The sequence below is a fragment of the Furipterus horrens genome, unplaced genomic scaffold, assembly GCF_987537825.1.
Source record: "Furipterus horrens unplaced genomic scaffold, mFurHor1.1.pri manual_scaffold_9, whole genome shotgun sequence".
Taxonomy (NCBI): domain Eukaryota; kingdom Metazoa; phylum Chordata; class Mammalia; order Chiroptera; family Furipteridae; genus Furipterus; species Furipterus horrens.
The window spans coordinates 94292707-94308893 of record NW_028327179.1 but is presented as its reverse complement, the minus strand read 5'-3'; the positions used below and the strand labels follow the sequence as shown (position 1 = coordinate 94308893).

The 16187-nt window shown below is 36.9% G+C and overlaps 1 protein-coding gene across 1 annotated transcript in view; it reads left to right on the top strand.

Annotated features, from left to right (window-relative positions):
- KDM7A (lysine demethylase 7A) overlaps positions 1-16187 on the top strand; it is a 71131-nt gene that overhangs the window by 26518 nt on the left and 28426 nt on the right. The window contains exons 2-7 of the mRNA XM_090287583.1: positions 2479-2564; positions 6491-6608; positions 10402-10562; positions 12540-12681; positions 12989-13175; positions 14363-14525. Of these exons, the coding sequence (XP_090143709.1) occupies positions 2479-2564; positions 6491-6608; positions 10402-10562; positions 12540-12681; positions 12989-13175; positions 14363-14525 (857 nt within the window). The remainder of the gene's footprint in view (positions 1-2478; positions 2565-6490; positions 6609-10401; positions 10563-12539; positions 12682-12988; positions 13176-14362; positions 14526-16187) is intronic.

Below are 16187 nucleotides of genomic sequence, written 5' to 3'. Positions count from 1 at the left end.
ATGTAGCACCTAAGAAACCGTTTTCTGATTCATGAATATGAAGATTTACCCCTATGCTTTATTGGAGGAGTGTTATAGTTTTAGCTCTTAACATTTATACATAGGATCCATTTGAGTTAATTTTTGTATATGGCGTGTTATGGGGGTCCAAATGCATGGTGGGCATAATATTCTATAAATTGCCATTAGGTCATGTTTTTTTTTAATTGAATTTATTGGGGCGACATAGGTTCACAAAGTGATACAGATTTCAGGTGTACAACTTAACAAATAATCTGCTCACTGCATCGTGCAGCCATTGCGCAAAACAAAATCCCCTGTATCTTCCCTTTGTCCACCTCTGCATCTCTCTGTCTAATCTTCTCAACATATGGGTCATGTTTTTTAATCCTGTAGGTCAAACTTGTATATTTCATGGCTTTTATTTTGCCTGTTTGTTCTATTGGACACCAAGAGAGTTGTCAAATGTCGCATTACAGGTGTTCCGTTATATCCTCCTGGTGAATTGAAATTTTTATCATTATCAGTGAACACGTTTATTTCATTATATTTTTTGTTTTAGATTCTATGTGGCTTAATATTAATATAGCTATACTTTCTTTTGATTACAATTTTCATGGTATTTATTTGCCCACCCTTTTACTTTTAATCTTTCTGTGTCTCTGTTTTATGCACCTGTTATAACCGGTAAATTATATTGTTTAAGTCAGCTGGATAATGTCTTTTAACTGGAGCATTTAGTCTATTTGCATATAATGTAATTAAATGTATTTTAAAATTTCTACCTGCCTTGAGTGGTGTAGCTCAGTGGGTTGGGTTGCCCATTCAAGTCTTCATCAGGGCATGTGCCTGGGTGGTGGGCCAGGTGCCCAGTTGGGGGTGTGCGAAGGGCAACGTGTTTCTCTCGCACATGGATGTTTCTCTCCCTCTCTCCCTTCCTTCCACTCTCTCTAAAAAGAAATAAATACAATCTTTAAAAAATTTACCTTTTTTGTTTTTTCTGTTTTTCCTCTTCTTTTTTTGAATTACTTTTTTATCCCTTTTTTTTCTGCTACTAGTTTAGAAGTTATGCTCTGTTTCTGTTCTTTTAGTTGTCTCCCAGGAAAGTACAATAGGCATCCTTGGAATCTAATGTTAATCATTACCTGCCGTCTGCTGCCAGTACAAGTAACTTAGGACCCTGTGACTCGTTTGTCCTCTCCTGACTCTGATGTTGCTGTTGTCATGTGTTTAGTCCTTTATATAATTTTAAGTCTCACATGACATTAGTTTGTTTCATGTATAATAGTTAGTGTGCATGTAAATTTACCAACATACATATTACTTTCTTAGCTTTCTTTTCATTTTCTTTTTTTCTTGCATCCCAGACCTCTTTGAGGTCATTTTCCTTCTATAAGAATTCCATCTTTTGGTATTTCCTTTACTGTGGGTTAGCTGGAGGTGAGCTTTGTTTTGGGTTGTCTAAAATACTTCCTCAATTCTGTGTTAGTTTTGCTTTGTTTCTGTTTGAATTTTAGTTGACTTTTTGTTTTGTAACTTTTTGCAAGTACAAACACTTATAAAATTTTACCCTAATAAGTTACTTCAGATATAGCAAAACTGCTGGAGCCTTTTTAAAAATAAATTACTCCTATTTTTAAGATGTCACTGATACAGTTTTTTCAGTCTCTAGTTGGTTTCCTTAAGCTTTATGTTTATTTAAGGGCCACTGTCGTATACTCCATGGGATGGAATATCCCAAGTACAGTGCCTCAAACTAAATGAGGGCTATGAGACCTAAAGCGGAAACTTTAGGACTCAGTGATGGTCCCCAAATTTATCGACCACCTCCAGCTGATGACTGCTGTATTTTAAAGTTAGTTTGTGTCTTAGCTGCCTCGGGCTGCCAGCAGAGTACCATTAAGACTAGGACCCCTAAGCAACAGAAATTTATTTTCTCACAGCTCTGGAGGCTGGATGTTCCAGATCATGGTCCACCAGGGTCGGTTTCTGGGGAGGGCTTTCTTCCTGGCTTGCCAACAGCTACCTTCTTGCTGTGTACTCATGTGGCCTTTCCTCTTTGTGTGCATGCAGAGAGAGAGTTCGAGGTCTTTGGTGTCTCCTCTTCTAAGGACACTAATCGTATGGGATCAAGGCCCCACCCTATGACCTCATTTAACGTTAATTACTTCCTCAGAGGTCTTATGTCCAAGTAAATACAGCCACACTGGAGGGTTACAGCTTCAGCATGTGTGTTTTGGGGGGGACACAAACATTAAATTTATTTAATGGTTGAGGGTCTCATGGCTTATAATTGCATGTATTGGATATATTCTCCCCCACAGTTACTTAACAGGTATGTAGGGAAGTGAATAAAATTTATCCTTGCATATGTTTCTGTACTTTACAAAATTTGTTGCTAAATTCCAACCAATCTAATATAGTTAAGTAAAGATTTTAAAGTTATTTACCTATTTGCTTTATTTTTTTTTTCCTTAGCTGTGTTGGAGTAGAAGAACATCATGCTGTTGACATTGACCTGTATCACTGTCCCAACTGTGCAGTTCTGCATGGTTCCTCCTTGAGTAAGTACCGGCAACCAACTGCTCATATAGTTTGTTAGAAGTCTTAATGGTTTACCAATTTTCTTTGTAAGAGATTTAGAAATTTAAACTATATGAATGGATTAAAATTTTTCCATGCAAAATACAGAATATCTATTTTGCTGTTACTACACACTAAAATTTGAGGTTAGCAGGTTGGTAGAATTGTTACATGCATAATTGGCTAATTTCTTGTCATAAATATTTTTAAAGGTTTTTTATTTTGTGTAGCACTGAAGTAGGTAGTATATCACTTGATATAATTATTGACTGAGTGTAATTTTTGAAGGAAGTAAATAATACTGGGTTGTTATCTGAAGAAGAAAAACAGAACCAAAATTGATAGTAGTTTTAGTTCAGCATATAATCCCAAAATGAAGTCATTTAAATTTAATTTTTTTGAAATACTAAGTGGGTTACTATGAGACAGAATAATGTAGTATTGAAGACATTGCTACATGTGATTTTTTTCCTATAATTTAATTTTTTAATAAACTTGTCACGCTCACTACATTGATTTCACAATCCACAATGGATCACGACTTGCGCTTTGAATAATGATGCATCAGAGAGAAGACTGTATTACCTGGCCCTTCATGTGCTCCTCCGCGTTGAGTAACAGACGATCAGGCATTGGCTGTCTTGCAGGCAGAAGTCCAACTCTGAGCACCCATAGGGAAAATAGCCAAGATCCAGTAATCTCTTTACCTTGATTTAAGGCTTGCCATCCCCACACCTTACCATCTCCCCCCAGCTTGGGTAATCCCCTTAGTCCTTTCCCTCTGCTATTAAGCTTTTCTTGCTTGCCACCCAGGGTTTTCTGTTCCTTTTGGAATTTCCCAGGAATCTTTATTGTTATACATGCCTTCCAGACAGTATAATGCCCGCTTAATATGGTGAATTTAGATTTTTCCCTGTTATGGGAATTAAGAACTCTATCAAAAAACATTTAACACATAAACATATATTCTCAGTGCCCTTCATTCACATGCAATCTAAACTCAAAATTTGTTCTTTTCCCTGTGAACACTTCTGAAATGTTTCTTCATTGGCCTTCTTAAGGTAGCTCTTGCAGTGGCTGATTTTTTTGTGTCAAACATGTTGGCCCAACAGGACAGTTGTAGCCCTCTGTTAACATCCTGCAGGTCAGAACATTTAAAAGGAAGCCTTAGTAATCGGCATCTTACTGAGTGCCAGGCACTATGCTAAGTAAGTACTTGACCTATGTTATCTCCTTTGATATTTGTAACAGCATGATATGAGAAAAATGATGTAAGAACTCTTTCATGTAGCTGTTTGGCAGAGCTAGAGTTCAAACCCATAGCTGTTCAATCCCACTCTGTTCTAATTCTAATCTGTTCTGCAAAAATGAATATTAAAACACTGTAACAGCAGTTACTTAACCAAATGAGCAGCCTTTCCTTTTCTTTCCAACAATGATGCTCACTGTTGACCCAGGGCTTTGAAATAGGCTGTTTATATACTAGGTGGAGGGGGACGACCCCGAATTATCTCCTGGAGGGTAGGCCTCTTGTAGTACAGGCTTCCCTGGCTAGGTACGTGTTCCTAGGAACCCATCTGTATCAGTGCACCAGCTTGGGGTGTAGTGAGAGGCTATGTTCGGCTTCGTGAAAAATTTTTGGAAGACTCTTTCTACATGTTTGCCCATTTCAAGATGGGTGATTTATGAACACAGCTGCCCACACTGTGCTGAATGTTCATCAGTTTTGACCAAAAATAGCATGGCCCCTGTGCCCCACCCTCCCTGTGCACCAGATCTTGCCCCTAGCAACTTTCTTTTTACCTGGTGAGAAAAGTCCTCAAAGGGAAGTTTTTGCCAAGGTGGAAGAGGTGGGAAAAAAAAAACAATACAACAAACAAACTAAAAATGGCAGAAGCAGTAAAGGCATCAAAATCGATGAGTTCAAAAACTATTTTGAGCAATGGGAAAAAATAAGTCTCAATAGGTGTTTCGCATCAAATGAAGAGTACTTTGAAGGGGACTGAAGTTTAAACATGTAAGAATAAACACAGAATTTTTTATAAATAAATTCCGTTTTTTGCGGGGTCCCCCCCTGTACACTGGTAAGAATGTGAGTTACCACTTTTCTGAAGTCAGTTTTGCAATATGTAGCAAGTGTCTTTAAAATTTAATCTTTCTTCTAGTATTTCTAGGAATTTGTCCCAAGGAGTTAATGGAGAAAACAGATTTATGTACATGAATATTAATCTCAACTTTGAAGAAAGTCAGGATGAACTAAATGATTAAAAATAAAAAATGACTTTAATATGCTACATTTATATCTATATCTTAAAATAATTCTAAGCTGCCTTAAGTTGCTTTTTAATATTTAATGTGGAGAAAATGCTCATGATATAATAAGGGTAGCAGAATAAACATTATGATCCCAGTTGACAATAAAATGGGGGTAGGGGTATATCTATCTATCTATCTATCTATCTATCTATCTATCTATATATATATATGTAAAGAAAAAACCCTGGAATTAAATACTCTTGAATTTTAGAAGTGATTTTAAATGAGGAAAAAGGATGCCTTAATGGGAGTTTCTACCAAGATTGCTTTATGATTCTCAGTTTTTAAAAAATGGGATTTACTGTCATCCCTGTTGAGGGTCTGACTGCTATACATTACTTGGAAATCTTGTTTTAGACTCTTAGATATGAATTAAGTCTGACTTCCACTCCTATTCATTATTTAGTGTGACTTCTCCATCTCCTTATGAAGAATCAGCATTATTATATTATTATGATTTGAAGTAACTTAGACTCATAGAATTGTTTCCTCCACCCAGCATTTTGTCATGAGAGTGCTCAAACATACAAGAAAAGGTGAAAGATTCTGCTATTAACATTTTATGTTATCTGCTTTGCCATGTGCCTGTCTGAGTAACCATCTCACTATTCATCTTTGTTGGTTTTTTTTGATGCGTTCTTAGTAAGTTGCAAAGATCAGTGCATTACCCAGAATCATGGAGGTTTTAGGCTTAAGAGTGCTTTTCAAACTTTAAAAATATGTATGCATGAATAAAACTGAAATCTTACATTAGTACCACATGAAAGATATGTAGGTGGTCCCACCCTGGTGGAAAGAGGAGTGAGCTCTGAGCTCCTCCCTTGGCCTCTTCCCCATCTTCCCCTTTATTGAGGGTTCCTCACCACAGTTGGAAAAACAGCGCTCACCCCCTGCATTTCACTCTGAGAAAACTGGAGCTGGGTGGGTTAAGTGACCCGCCCAAGGTGGCAGAGTGAGTTCTGGCCGATCTAGGAGTCAGTCAAGTCTCTTGATGGATGGCTGTGACTATTCAAGATTGCAGCCTCCTGGAGCTCTGTGTTAGAAGTAACCATAAACTTATTTATAATGTGGTGCCACTTGTCTGTCTTTAATTGTGAGTCAGTCACCTGCTCTTCTTTCTATCAGTGCAGCCGTCCTTATTGGGGGAGGAAATTTAACATAAAAGAGAAAGGAACTGTGCTGTTAAAAATAGATTTCTGATGTGGGATCAAAAGCCCTATTCTGAGAGAATGATTTGGATGATCCATAAAAACTATATTATGACCTCATGTCCTAGTAGAAATCATAATTTTAAATAATTATAAGATTTTATAGTATGTGTAAATGTAGATCTTCTAAAAGCTCTATCTGCTAATTTGAATTTCCTTGATTTAATTTTAAAATTACTGTGAAATAGATTTTAAAAAAACCCACAGTTGTCTATAGTTGCTGTGCTATATAAAGTAAAATTTACTTCTTTAGCCTAGAAATGCATTAAAAATGTGAGTGTTTTTATTGTGCTTAATAATTGTTACAACTGATTATATAACAATTAGAAAGTACATACATCACTAGCTACCAAAGTGTTTCTTTTTTGAATCTAAAAATGCAGTGAAGAAGAGGAGAAACTGGCACAGGCATGACTACACAGAAATTGATGATGGTTCCAAACCAGTGCAAGCTGGAACGAGAACTTTTGTGAAGGAATTACGTTCTCGAGTCTTCCCAAGGTATGGAAACCTTTTTTTTTTTTTTTTTTTTAAAGTATATTTTATTGATTATGTTGTTACAGTAGTCCCAATTTCTTTTCCCTTTGCTCCCCTCTGCCCAGTACCCCTCTTCCCTCCAGCAATCCCACCCCCCTTAGTTCATGTCCATGAGTCATGCATATAAGTTCTTTGGCTTCACCCTTTCCTATATTATTCTTAACTTCCCCCTGTCTATTTTGTACCAGGCAATTATGCAGCTTAGTCCCTACACTATTTCTCCATTTCTCCCCCCTTTCTCCTCCAAGCTGGTAACCATCCAAATGATCCCCATACCTATGATTCTGTTCCTATTCTGGTTTGCTTAGTTGGATTCTGTTTTTATTTTTTAGATTCAGTTGTTGATAGTTGTGTTTGTTGTCATTTTAGTGTTCATAGTTTTGGTCTTCTTTTTCTTAAATAAGTCCCTTTAACATTTCATATAATAATAGCTTGGTGATGATGAACTCTTCTAGCTTTACCTTGTCTGGGAAGCACTTTATCTGCCCTTCCATTCTAAATGATAGCTTTGCTGGGTAGAGCATCTTGGTTGTAGGTCCTTGCTTTTCATCACTTTGACTACTTCTTGCCAGTCCCTTCTAGCCTGCAAAGTTTTTTTTTCAGAAATCAGCTGATAGTCTTATAGGCACCCCTTTGTTAGGTAACTCTGCTTTTCTCTTGCTGCTTTTAAGAGTCTCTCTTTATCTTTCACTTTTGGCATTTTAATCATGACGTGTCTTGGTGTGGTCCTCTCTGGGTCCAGCTCATCCAGGACTCTCTGTGCTTCCTGGGCTTGTACGTCTATTTCCTTTGCCAAATGTTGGAAGTTTTCCTTCATTATTTTTTCACAGAAGCTTTCAATTTCTTCTTCTTCTTCTTCTGGCACCCCCATGATTTGGATGTTGATATGTTTAGTTATCCCAGAGGTTCCTAGCCTCTTCTCTTTTTTTTTCAATTCTTATTTCCTCATTCTGTACTTGTCGACTGTTTTTTTCTTCCTTATGATCCAAATCATTGGTTTGAACCCCGATTTCCTTCCCTTCACCATTGGTTTTGTGCGGATTTTCCTTTGTTTCATTTAGCATAGCCTTCACTTCTTCCCTGATGGCGTTTGCTGTACTTAAGCGTATCTGTCAAGCCTGTGAGCATCTTTATCACCAGTGTTTTGAACTTTGTGTCTGTTAGGTTGGCTATCTTCTCCTACTAGAACCTTGATCCATTCCCTCTTTTGGGCCATACTTCTCTGTGTCCACATCTTGACAGGCTCCTGTGTTTGTTTGCCTCTGTGTCTTAGGTAGAGTTGTCGCGCCTGTCTGGATGAGTATTTCTTTTTTATATCTTTGTTTGTTGGACTTCCATGCAGCTCAATTTTCTGGAACTTCTGGTTGTCTCTAGTTTTTAGGTGGTTGTATTCCCTCTTAGTTGTGGAGGGAGATGTAGCCTGTCTGTCTAGGCCTCCATCTTGGCCAGAAGTCCTGGAAACCTATTCTGACCAAATAAAATTTAAGAATGTTATCTCATAAACGGCTATTATTATCTAAAGCAATGTTTTCAAATGTCAGATTAACCTGTGATTATTCTGAATCAAGTTTGTTCTTTTTTAAACAAAATGAAATAGAAAATATTGGTACATTGCAAGTCATAGAACCAATGAGCATAGTTTCATGAAACTTTTGTTATATGTATGTGTACTGGATCACGATGTAAACATATTTTCTTAACTGTGGATCCCAGTCCAAGAAAGTTTGAAATACAAAATTTAAGACAGTTGTTTCAAGTACATACTTGGTTCCTTACGATAGCAGCTACTGCGTCTCTTTCACCTCACCTATTCCTATTTTCAGACTCTATTTTTTTCTTGTTTTCATTTCTGCCTCTGCTCTAAGGCCTACCAGAAGTAGCCATATCCATTGCTTGGCCTCTCTGGTGGCAGCAGAACTGGACTTTTTGATTTTTTTAAAGATAATGGTGAGTATTGAGTCACCTGTAGCACAAAGAGAGTCAAAAGCATTATACAGCATTTAATCATGCTAATGTACATCATTTTCTGCTCAATGCTGGATGTCTGTTTAAAGTGATAATGCTTAGTAAGCTTTTATACAAGATCATATCCAGGCTTGTTGAAGAGAGGAAGCACACTTTAAATTTAAATCACACACATGCAACCTATTATGGAACTATTTCAGATCCTATTACTATAAATCTTTGCTATTTCCTAACAGTCTTTAGCATTCCTATCTCTCTCCTCCTTCACCCTTAAACAGAAACATTTAGTACAAGTAGCTTCTGTTGGCTCCTTCAGATCTACCAAGAGAAAAAAAAACATTGTTAATACTGGTTTCCATATGATTTTTGTGATATTAAAGGCCCTATTCTCAAATAGTCTCCTTAATCAGTTTCAAAGTCATTGGAGAAATGTGTTTGTTTTTCTTGACTGGTTTGGAGCCTAGGGCCAGAGCTGTCAGCGTGGGTCTGTGCTCTGGCTTCAGAAAGTCTTGTGAGTCCCCAGAAATTGTATAAACAAGTTAGTGTGTTCTTTTTCTTCAGGGCGAGGAGCCATAGCTTTCTTTTTTCAGATAGGTTTGTGACCCAAAGAGTAGTGTTAAAAATCCTGGCCTGGGGATTCCTGAGGCTTCTCTGCCCAAGTAGACACAAATGAGGGCAGGTTATGGAGGTGGTCACAAATGTCCAAGTGGTAATTACCGTTAGGTAAAGGTCTTTGGTTTTATTTGTTTCACTCCATAAACCTTCACATCATTTATTCACTAAATCACACACACCTGATGGGATGAACACAGAAGTGTACAAAATAAAGTGAACAGGCCATTTTCCTTCTCTCCTATTTTAAGACTTAATGTCTTTTGGGAATCTTTTCTATATAAATAATAACATTTAAAACATTTATATATGTAGATGTATGGATATACATATGTACCTAAGTTTTTAAAAGTAAAAAGGGTTATGTTATGCATATGTTGTGTAACTTGATTTTTTATTCTATTATTTTTCATAGGTGTTCATATGTATGCAAAGATTTATATCACTCCTTACCTGCTGTGTAGTATGCAATAGTGTATGTGTACATCATAATTTACTTACCCATCCCTCTAGGATGTTTGTTTAGTTTGTCTTCTTTTTTTTTCCTCTTGAAAGTATTGAGTGGCTTCTGATCTTGTTAATTCTCTAAAATCTAGCCACTCATTACAACTAATTGAAAGCATCCTATTATCCTCTTTATCTTTTCTACTGTAGTTTATGTGAACATTTACATATTGAAGTACATATTTTACTATAAACTAATTTGTTGTTTCTCTTGTAATAGTTAAGGTATTTTATACAACATATGTGATGTTTTATTATATGTATTGAAGTAATTATGAAATTTACTTTAAAAGCAGTTTTATAAAAAACATTTGTTCTAAAAAGGAGAAGTAGGTATGACAGGTTGATAATCATTCATATAGATAATATAATATATGAATTAACCCATTATAAGAGACTTTTTTTTTTTTTTTTAAATTTTATTTATTTATTTTTAGAGAGAGGGGAAAGGAGAGAGAAAGAGAGGGAAAGAAACATCAATGTGTGGTTGCTTCTCGTATGCCCCCAACTGGGGACCTGACTTGCAACCCAGGCATATGCCCTGACTGGGAATTAAACCGGCGACACTTTGGTTCACAGGTCGGTGCTCAGTCCACTGAGCCATGCCAGCCAGGAAAAGAGACTTTTTTAAACTGAACTTAACAAAGATGACACACCACTCTTATGTTTCCCTTAGTGCCGATGAAGTCATTATAAAGATGCATGGCAGCCAGCTGACACAAAGGTATCTGGAGAAACATGGATTTGAAGTCCCAATTATGGTCCCCAAGTTAGACGACCTAGGACTCAGGCTTCCTGCACCTACTTTCTCTGCTCTCGATGTGGAACGTCATGTAGGTACGAACTTTTTGGAAGACCTGGTAAAAGTAAAAATGCCATTGTCCCAACAATATTAAAAGCCAAATGAAAAGTGGTTAATTTAGTTCAGTTTCCTGGGCCAGGAAAGGTGGAATTCATTGTCGCCTGTGTTGGGAACTATTCTTTTTTTCAGCAGACCTGCAATTGTGAGAAAAACAGAATGAAACATTTGCCTATTCTTATTCCTCAGACTCACCCTGTCGCTTTTTTTTTTTTTTTTTGCCATCAAAGTTTCTGGTGCTTTCTTGGGAAACACTGTTACTGGGGGGTAGCTACAGATACTGGGGAAAGACAGCGGAGAACTGGATTGGGTCCAGGCCTCTAGAGTGTTCAGGTGCAAGATTTCTGGGTGCTGCTTCAGTGACCCGCTGCCAAGAGAGCAGCCGTGCAAAAGAAGAGATGTTTTTAGACCTTTTTGTGATATTGCCATGTAATGTTATCTGGACCTAATTTGTTATTTTGAGGCCCAGAAAGGCATAAGAAATGGGGGAAATCGTTCAACTGTTTGCAATACTGTTAGCATTTTTAGTTATTTATCCTCATCATGGTATTTATAGATAAAGCTGACTACATATAGATCTCATTGCTTGTGAGCAACAGATAGAGATTATTTGAGGATTAGATCTACCTTGACTCAAAACTGTACATCCATTACAGGATGTTATCTCCTGAGCGTGAACTCTCTGAGAACATGTCCTTGTACTGAGCCTTGATCTGACAGCTCTCATTGACAGCTGTTTCTCAGAGGAAATTCAGATAATTTTGAGTATTTGATAAATTAGGGGATGAGGCTGATTTTTAACCTAAAACTTTGTCTCGATAGCACTGTAAAACAAGTGTAGTGTAATGTAAGTATAGGGAAAAAAATGTTCAAACTATTTTATAGTTAACTTTCAGTACTGCAGAGCCCTTCAGTTAACAGAATTGTCTTGCCTCCTAAGTATAAAATAAAGTCTACTAGACAATATTTAACTTATATGAAATTACATTAAATAAGAAAAGTCATTTATTTGTTTTCTATTTGATTGATTAAGTATTGCTATGTTTTGAATTCTCTCTTATCCTGTAGGACATTGTAAAACTGATTATGTGTCCTAGGGTGATGATCTAGTGGTGTGTAAGCAACTCCTCATGGTTTTACAGGAAATTTATAAATTAACCCCAAGAGACACTAATTGGAATTGATTTTTGCTTCCTAACCACCAGTTTTTCCTTGAAGCAGAATATTGGAAGAGAAGACACGACCAGCAAACAGAAATCGTTTGTCCTAGTTAACTTGTTCCGCAATGACTGCTTGGTCTTTCAAAATGATAGACTTCGAAATTACATGTTACAGAAGCGCAAGGAAGAAGTCAATCCTCTCATTTTATGCATGAGGAAACTGAGACCCAAAGCATGTGGTAGTTTCCACATACCAATCTAATGCATTTTGGTCATTGGGAGCTGCGTATGGGATCTCAGTGGCATCTAAACAGCTTTTTAAAAATCAAAACAAAACTGTAAATGTGTAAGTTTTTTACAATCATTGTTAATTATGCAGCTCTGTATTTTTTTTAAATTAAAAAACGATTTTATTTTATTTTTAGAGAGAAAGGGAGGGAAAAAAAGAGGGAGAGGAACATTGATGTTTGAGAGATATAGCGATCAGTTGCCTCTTGCACAACCCCAACTGCGGACCTGCCTACAACTCAGGCATGTGCCCTGACTGGGAATCAAACCGGTGACCTTTTGGATCTCAGGTCGGCACTCAATCCACTGAGCCACATCAGCCAGGGCTGCAACTCTATTTTAATTGTTTTCTTTCCTTCAAAAGCCATCCCCCTTTTCAAAAGTCCCATTTGGTCTTAAAAATTAAGGATATAGGAAGAAACTTTGTCTAGGCTATGTAGTTTTGTTTAGGGCATCTGTTGATGTAACTTCTAAGCCCACTAATAAGACTATAATTTTTCTCTGCAGGTGGTGACAAAGTGATAGATGTCATTGATGTGGCAAGGCAGGCAGACAGCAAAATGACACTTCATAATTATGTTAAATACTTCATGAATCCCAACAGACCAAAAGTATTAAATGTGATCAGCCTTGAATTTTCAGATACAAAGTGAGTAGTTCTGGACATTTTGGGTTAGCTTTCTTAGTGTTAGCCAAATGTAGTTAAATTATAAATATATTTTAGTAAGAACCATAATTGTGACTTCTTAAGTGGCCCAGTGATAGCAGTGTTGTAAATTTTGTTTTGGCATGCTTAGAGTATTTAGAAATACGAGTTTTAAACTTTACGTATTGTTGTTAACCTTGAGTTCCATTTAATTTCTTGGTTTGGGTTGAGATGGAAGATGCCATTTTACGAAGTTTTAATTTGCATGATGTGTGTGTGTGTGTGTGTATGTGTGTTTGTTTTCTTAAAGGATGTCTGAATTGGTGGAGGTCCCTGACATAGCCAGAAAACTTTCCTGGGTGGAAAATTATTGGCCAGATGATTCAGTCTTTCCCAAGCCATTTGTTCAGAAATACTGCTTAATGGGAGTTCAAGACAGCTACACAGATTTCCACATTGACTTTGGTGGAACTTCAGTTTGGTACCATGTCCTCTGGGTAAGATTGGGGTATTTCTTTGTTCTCCTATTAACAAAAACATATATTTTTCCAGGGGTGCATTCACTGCTATAAATGATATTTGTAAAGAGGGAAGTTTCTGTACTTTTTAAGTAGGATCTATCATTTTACTGTTAAGCATTATGATTTTTTAATCCCAACTAATAGAGGAGCCATGAGTTCTTAATTTATATTTAGATCCCACCTTCTTTTTTTTGCCACAGTCTTATAAGCTTGCCTCTCGTGGCCTTTTGTCTCTTCCTCCTATTCAATTATCACTTAATCCCTGAATCAATACCTGAGAAGGAGCAAAATTACAGTAATGATAATTACTTCTGACCTTAAGATTAAGCTAGGACAACTAGTTGGATACATCAGGAAGGTCCATAAAAATACTGATTCTTCTTGGCAGCTTATATTCACCTTGCTTTATCTAGAATGGCGCTATTCAGATGGTAGCCACGTGTGGCTAAATTTTAAATAATTAAAATTAAATACAATGTAAAATTCAGTTCCTCATTTGCACTAACCACATTTTAAGTGCTCAGTATCCACATGTGGCTTCTGACTACCGTATTGGATTGCACAGATAGAAAGCCTCCCACCATCATAGGACGCTGTGTGGGAGAGTGCTGATCCAGAGCCAGGTGTCTGTCTGTAGTAGATGCCGGTGTGTCAGCGGTGCCATGTACTGTACGTGGCACTGTGTCCTTGAGCTCCTGTTTCTTTTCTCCATGAGAAAGCAAAGCGTTAGTTCATTAAATGAAGTTGATTTGCAGGTCTTTAAAAATAATCGTTGTATGATAGATCTTAGGAGAAAGGGCAAATTTTGCAGAGATGACTCTGTAACCTGGGGCCTGTTGACATGCAATTACTCCAGACCTTGAAAATGAGATCAGTAGGATGTTTTTGATTTTTTTTTCCCCCTCCTCTCTTGTAACTATTTCTCCAATGCTGCTTGATAGATTCCTTGTCGTATTTGGGAAGGGGGGGCCTTATCTCCTGTGAAGATGCTTGTCAAGGGCAATAGCTATTGATCAGGTATGTGAAATGTGTCTTTTTGAGCTTAAAAAAATCTGATAATTATCTTACTTAATTTAGGTCCTTTTATTGGGAAAGTGCAACAGTGTAGGCCATCCTAAGAATGACTTTTTCTTTTCAAAAACCATGTGATTACTTTCTTTTAGGGTGAGAAGATTTTTTATTTGATAAAGCCAACAGATGAAAATTTGGCGCTCTATGAATCGTGGAGTTCATCTGTGACCCAGAGTGAGGTGTTCTTTGGCGATAAGGTGGATAAATGCTACAAATGTGTGGTAAAGCAGGGACATACTTTATTTGTTCCCACAGGTAAGGCTTAGTCCTGTCCCTGCTCCCTGTTGTTGATACTCAGTCACAAGGAGTCAGCTTTTAACCAGAAACTCTGGCTTTACCGTGTTTGGAAACTAGCTTTGCGCAGCCTGAGATCTTGGACCTTGCACTTTGTCCCTTCGAGGGCTTTCCTGATAGTTAGGACTTGTTTTCTTATGGTGTTTTGTGTCATTTGCCTTCATTTTGATTTTTGTTCAGATGAAGTTCACATGCTATAATATTCACCCTTTTAAGGTGTATAAGTCAGTGGTTTTTAGTCTAATAACAAGGTTGTGCAGCCTTACCGCCCTCCACTTCTGATTTCACCACCTCAGCAAGGAGCCCCATGTCTGTTAGCAGCCACACCTCCATTCCCCCCTCCTTTGAGCCCCTGGCAACCACTAATGTACCTTCGGTCTCTGTGGCTTTGTCTACTCTGGACATTTCATATATATGTATATATATGGAATATGTAGCTTTTTAAATCAAGCTTCTTTTGGTTTGCATTATGTTCACTAGGCTCATCCTTATTGTAACACGTATCTGTACTTTATTACTTTTTATGGCTAATTAACATTTCATTGTACAGATAGACCACATTTCATTTATCTGTTCATTAGTTGATGGACATTTGGGTTGTTTCCACCTTTTGGCTATTCTTTGAAAATGCGTGTAAAAGTTTTTGTGTGGAGGTATTTCATTTTCTCTAGTTATAAACCTAGTATGGAATTGACATTTAACTTTCTGAGGAACTGCCAAACTGTTTTCCAAATGGCTGCACCACTTAACACTCCCGCCAGCAGTGTACAGTGCGTTCCATTTCTCCACATCCTCACCAACACTGTAATTATCTTTTTTATTTTTGCCATCTTAGTGGGTGTGAAGTAGTGGTATCTCGCTGTGGTTTTGATTGCACTTCCTTAATGATTAATGATGCTAAGCATTTTTCTTATACTTACTGGCCATTTGAATATCTCTTTGGAGAAATGTCTGTTGAAACCCTTTGCCCATTTTTACGTTGGGTTATTTGTCTTTTAATTGTTGAGTTGTAAGCGTTCTTTATATACTCTGTATACTAGACCCTTATCGGACATATTTATAATTCGCAAATATTTTCTCCCATCCTGTGGGTTGTCTTTTTACTTTCTTGATAATGTCCTTTGCACAAAATTTAAAAATTTTGATGAAGTTCTCTTCAGCTTTACTTGGTCAGCACTACTTGCTGTGAAGGTCAAGCCAGCGGTAAGAATCTGGGCTGGTTGTCCTGTGACAAGTAGGAGCAGGTTTTGAGGGACCTGCAGAACCGGATTAAGGTCGTTTGAGGCCCCAGGCGCAGAAGAAAATATTGGGCCCCTTAATAAAAAGAGAGACAGGGAAAATAAAAATACATGCTAACCATATTTTTAAATAAATAAAAAATATTATGTACTATTAATGTTTTATTTCCAATAACATTTGAGTATAATATATGTATAATTAGTAATAGCATAATAATAATCACAAAGCTTTGAACTAATAGTTGTACATATGTAAAAGTATAATTATAATTAATGGTAGTATACGTATAATGGGAGTAACAATCAGAAATTTGAACAGAAAAATCATAGAATTTTACTTGAAATTAAAATTACAAATGTGAAAATATTTAAATAAATTCAAAAA